The sequence below is a fragment of the Monodelphis domestica genome, chromosome 5, assembly GCF_027887165.1.
Source record: "Monodelphis domestica isolate mMonDom1 chromosome 5, mMonDom1.pri, whole genome shotgun sequence".
Taxonomy (NCBI): domain Eukaryota; kingdom Metazoa; phylum Chordata; class Mammalia; order Didelphimorphia; family Didelphidae; genus Monodelphis; species Monodelphis domestica.
The window spans coordinates 281,058,431-281,064,430 of NC_077231.1; the positions used below are offsets into that span (position 1 = coordinate 281,058,431).

Genomic DNA, 6,000 nt, shown 5'->3' on the forward strand with positions numbered 1-6,000 from the left:
AGTGACATAGGAGAAAATTCCCTTTAAATAGGAGCTCAGATAGAACTGGAGGGACATTCAGATACATTCAGATTCAGGCATTGAGCTGGTGGAGTCAGCTGAGATGGAGCTGGCCTGTTGTCTCCGAATACTAGAATCTTTGCTTGGACAAATCTTGTGGTGAGTGATTAAAAACTGACTGATCTTTTCTCTTAGGGCTTAGGCCTGGGTTGGCCAGGGCTGGCCAGGGCCGGCTTATCCCTTTCTCATTATTCTCTTTTCTCTCTGTCTCTCTGTCTCTCTGTCTCTCTCTCTGTCTCTCTGTCTCTCTCTCTGTCTCTCTCTCTCTCTCTCTTTAATTCCTCATTTGTATTAATTAAAATCTCTATAAAACCCAGCTAACTTGGGTACATTTAATATTTGGGAATTTTTCCCTGGCGACCACCTTATATTTGATTTAAAACAAGACACTGTCTTGAAACCGTATTTTCTGCAGTCACAATTTAACAACCACTCTTATATCTACTACAATTTATTCATCCACTCTTTTATATGCCAACAATTTATATATTCCACTATTTTAATCATTACAATGGTTAGCATCTTTTAGCAACAAAGTATTTTTTACTTTTCACATATTGTTTTTAGATGTAATACTATTACACACTTACTAGACTGCTTTAGTCTAAATATAAATATAAATATATATAACTTTTATGTGTACTGGGAAACCCAAACATTTTGGGACCCACTTTATTGTAACATTTGCTTTCTTTGGTGATCTAGATCTGAAGCTGCAATATATCTGAGGTCTGATTGTATTGAGCCTTGAAGGCCAGGCCAAGGTTCATATTTTATCTTAGAGGTAATAGGGAGCTTCTGACAGTTTTTGAAGAGTGGGGAGATACAGCCACATCAGAGCTTTATTTCTATGACATTTTTCAGCAGGATAAATTGAAGAGGGAAAAGCTGCCGAGACACCAATTAGGAGACTAACTAATCATCCAGACAAGAATGATGAAAACCTGAAATACTTTCCCATTTTTTTCAGCCACTACCCAATTCTTAATTTTCATGGCCATTGTAGGATATATTTTGTAGAAACATAGTTCACTTTCAAAATGCTAATTTGAAATAACAAGGACAATAATGACAGCAATAACAATAGTAACCAGCATTTGTATAATCCTTTAAGGTTTGCAAAGAGCTATACAAATATTATCTCATTTTCTCTTCAATGGGGTAGTATTGCTTCTGATCCTAGTTTAGCAGCAGTTTTATTGGCAATGTATTTCAGAAAGAAGGTTGTCTTTGTAAATTAAGTGACTTGACACTTAAAGGACTTTAGCTGAAATATTTTCAATTGAGGTGTTATTTTAAGAGAGGTATACATTTTCTTCTCTTAGATTCATAAGTAATGTGAATCTGCTAAGATGAAAACATAATATTGTTGATTTACATTTGCTTATACTCAGGGTTTTTTGTCTTACTAAAAATAGAGTTCATGTTTGTCCTCTCCTATTTTTCTATGTCCTCACTGAGGTTTATGATAATTATTAATACCCCTATGTAAAAACTCTATGAGTTGCTTATTATTCCTTTGGCTATTTATAGGAGAATAATATCAGTTTCTTTTGACTTAAACACATTTAAGTTTCTAAGTATTCTATCCCTTGCTCCTTCCTAATTTTGCTTTCCTCATCAATTATTCATTTATTTTCATTGTGCTAATCTCTTTTAAAACTATTTGAAAAGGAATAATTGACTACTCCAGTCTCTCATTTTTCAAATTTTTAATCAGACATTTTTTTTTTCCTGCTCCCACTTGAAGAAAAAGCTGGATTTCTCAATCTTTCCGAACTTGGTGTCCTAATTTTGACCTGACCCACAGTATTTTCTTGTCTCTGCAGTAGGTCTTTACTTTTCTTTGGACTTAACATCTCTAGTCCTTTCTTTTGTCCCTGAAGCTGTTCATCATCATAGTGTTTGATGCTTATAACGAACTGATGAGGTTCTTAGCAGTAATTCTGCTAAGTCTTCATTTTACGGAAGACAAAATATAATTAAAGAGTTAAGTGATTTGCCCAAGGTCATACATCTAATATGGCATTGTTCTTTTTCTTTTTTTAACTCTAAGGATTTTTTTTTAAACTTTAAGAATTGATACCAAGTATTGGCTCCAAAGCAGAAGAGCAGTAAAGACTAGGCAGTTGGGGTTAAGTAATTTGCCCAGTGTCACCCAGCCAGGAGGACCAGATTTGACCCAGGACTTCCTATCTCAGAGCCTGGCTCTCTGTCTCCTGAGCCCCCATATCCCCCCTTAGTGGCCCCACCCCTTTTAAAGTACCTTTCATCACATCTAAAGGTGGTCCAAACTACCTTTTAAGGTAGATCAAATTGTCATTCTGAGTTATTTTCCTGGTAATTATAACTATCCAGATTCTTTAAAGCACTTTCAGGTTTTACAGTGACACTCATTTGTAAAACATTTGGTTGAATTTAGGGATGATTTCAATAGTAGTGAACAGAAGATAGGTTGTTTTTTTTTTTTTAGTGAAGATGGAACTTATAACAATGTCTTCTTTTTATAAAATTTAATTTTTATTTTCATATCCAAATTCTCTTCCTCACTACACTCCCTCTCCTACTCATTGAGAATGCAAAAAATATGATACCCATTATGCATATGAAGTCACAGAAAACACATTTTTACATGAGTCATGTTCTGAAAAATAAAGCAAGGAAAATAAATAAATAAAAATATGCTTCATCTTGTACTTTGTGACAGTTCTCTGGGTGGAGGATGATAGAATTTTACATCATAAATCTATAGAATTGTATAGATCATTGTATTGATTAGAGTTAAGTCTTTCATGCACAATTGTCTTTACAGTATTGCTTTAATTATGTAGATTATTCCCTTGGTCCTGCTCACTTCATTTTGCATCAGTTCATATAAGTTTTCCCAGATTTTTCTGAAACCATCCTGAGCATCATTTCTTATAGCACAATACTTTCTCCCATCATCAAATGTCCTTATTATCATAGTATTTTAGGCAGCTGACCTAACCAGTCCAAGGAGAGGATCTATAATAATTTTTAAAAAATAGATGATACTGAGTGTGGTAGAAGTCTGAAAGCAGTCCAAATCATGACTTATCCAGATGTTTTCCAATTTGGATCTTTCCAGATTTGAGATTTTAATTCCCAATGCCTTAGGATTAACATTATACTTCAAATGAGAATTACAGGTTTATTAATACTCCTCTCAGAAGATAAAATTCTTTAAAAATTTACTGTTGCATTGATTCACAAGTTATAGAGTGGAAAGTGGAAAGTTATTCAGCATTAGGGGAAATACTACTTATTTCTGGGATGATTCCCAATCGAATTGATTGTATTGTTTGGGAGAATGACAGTGTAAGGTCATCTGATTCCTTTAAATTGTCTGGAATTCAGTTTGAAAAATAATTCCTACAAACTGTCTCAGAACAAATATGGTTTGCTCTATGATGCACTTGTCCAAGCATTTGAATCATAGGCTTTAAGTCTAGAGCAAACCTTTCTGGCCTAGGAGTCTAATACTTTCACTTTATAGATGGGAAAATGAAATGCGCAGGGGTCCAAGGTTATGTAAACAGTAAGCAGAAGAAAGGGTCTTAAACCTCCATCCTCTGTTGTCCAAGTCAGCTCTCTGCCCCCTCAGCCTCTTGCGGGTCATTCTTTCCTCTAGATCAGATGGGTGAGGGACACTTTGTAACCTGAAACATAACTATAAGCCTATGATGTTTAATATTCTGACCCAGAATGTGCATCAAATACTGGTGTTCTTGGTATAAATTATGAGTATATGATGAATTTGGTGGCATAGTCAATAATGAGTGCTCAACTTGGAGTCAGGAAGGCTTGAGTTTGAACCTTGTCTCAGACACGTGTTTGCTCGGTGACTAAGCAGATCATTTCATTTCTTCCTGTCTTGTTTTTGTTGTTGTTGCTGTTGTTAAATGGTGATAATAATGGGCACAGGTGTTTGTGAGATTAGAGTAGATAACGTGAACTTTGTTGCAGACTCTTATTGACTGTGCTAAATTTTAGCTATTGTAATATTTTTATTTCTACTGTTATCTGTGTCCTGAATGACTGTCCCTATAGTAAACTAAGTTGATTGGGCTAGTGGGATTCTAAATAGAGCCTAGAAGTATTTTGGAGCCAGGCCAGCCCTTTTACTGAAGTGTCTGGTGGTAGAGAGACTACAGATTAGGGCTTAGGTGGGTTTCACCTTTTCACTGGAGTGATCTGAGCCCGTGTCTTCATCATGTTGCCTTTTAGGTCGTGGACTATATCCTCCCACCCTTGGTCTCTTTGGTTCAGAGTCAGAATGGTAAGTAGAGCCCCTCCACTAAAGCGTTCCTAAATTCACTTTTTGTATTTAAGAGATGTCAGCGTGGTCACATTTTTGGCATGTTTTCTTTTAAGTGGAATGGAGACTCTTCAGTTTGCGGTTGTTGTCAGAGACCACGTCCTTGCTTGTAAGCCACGAGGTTGTGGCGGAGGAGAAGGAGGAGAACATGGATTCCAACACCAAGCTTCTGTCTCTGATTAGAGATGTTCTGCTTCCCCAGTAAGTACCTCCACTGCTCCTCTGCAGATGGCAAATCTACTCCTGTCCAAATGTCATCTTGATTTAAACAGTGCAACTAAAGTAACAATAATAACTGAATGTCAGTATTTCAGTGCTGCACGGGAACTGAGAAATCTACCTAGTCTTCCTCTTCCATTTCCCAGGCAAGGAAGGAGGCCCAGAAGTAGTGTAGGGACCTCCTCGAGACCCCATTGGCCTAGTACACTGGTGTCTGTGTTCTCTAACATGGTGGTGGAGGCTACAGTGCTAACTGACCATTGCCCTTCCCAGATCCAAAGGGAAGCCCTCTGGTTGCACTTTTCTTTTTTAAAGGTTCCAGTTTTCGAGCTCTCTCTTGTCTGTTAGAGCTTTGACAGGGAAAGGCAAAATAGCCCTCAATGTATTCATGACTGTTCCTAACTGAGGGTTGTCACTATGGGCTCCGATACCAGGCTTTTCTGTACCTGAATTGTCCTAAATAGTACAATTCTGTGTATGAATACTATATATGAACAGATGGCCGAGGCTTGCATTAGATGCAATTGGTTTTAGAAGAAATCTCAATAAAGAATGTTTATAATGAGCATCTCCATAATAGCTGTATTTGGATTATGGTCAGCTGCATGAAATATGTTTGAGTAAGTCACTCTGATTTAGGAGAAAACACTAATGGAGCCTGAAGGTCTCTGGTGCTTCCTCTGGAGGCTCCACCATGCTGGAAAGGCTTAAAAGGAGAGCCAGCATTAGACCCCGTACGGCTACTTTCCATGGGCCACCCAGGCTAAGTTCTGAATGGGTCATCATTCTGATGGCTAAGGAAACTAATAAAATAGAAAATGCAAAATGGACCTCTGCCCTGTGTGGCCTCCATGTGCATGTGCAGTCACAGTGGCAGAGGGATGGAAGGTGGATGTAACCTGTGTATAAACATTTAGCTATCGGCCTCAAAGAGAGAGACTCTTCTCTACTGATCTAAAAGCAGACCTACTGTTAGAGAGAGGAGTTATGCCATGTAAGGCTTGACATTCTCACTTTCAATGAAACCAGAAGATAAAAGGATATTAGAGCCAAAAGGGAGCATGGCCTACAAGTTCTTTGGGAGACAATAAAGGAGCTGGTGGAAGTCAGAATGTGTGAATACAGTACATGCATGTATGTATCTCTGTCTCTCTGTCTCTGTCTCTCTCTTTGTCTCTGTCTCTGTCTCTCTCTTTTTCTCTCTGTGTCTCCCTCCTTCCCTCCTCACCTCTGTCTGTCTCTCTGTCTGGTCTCTCTATCATCATTCTATACATACACACACACACACACACACACACACACACACACACACACACACACAGAGGTATGTACATATATGAAGAATGAGGAAATTTCTTTTTCTAGACTGTACATGTAGCAAG

At 37.8% G+C, this 6,000-nt stretch overlaps 1 protein-coding gene across 2 annotated transcripts in view; it reads left to right on the forward strand.

The window, feature by feature from the left end:
• ULK4 (unc-51 like kinase 4) overlaps positions 1-6,000 on the forward strand; it is a 678,848-nt gene that overhangs the window by 269,314 nt on the left and 403,534 nt on the right. For both annotated transcript variants that reach the window (XM_007505056.3, XM_007505057.3), the window contains exons 28-29: positions 4,309-4,360; positions 4,456-4,600. In XM_007505056.3, coding sequence (XP_007505118.1) covers positions 4,309-4,360; positions 4,456-4,600 — 197 coding nt within the window. The remainder of the gene's footprint in view (positions 1-4,308; positions 4,361-4,455; positions 4,601-6,000) is intronic.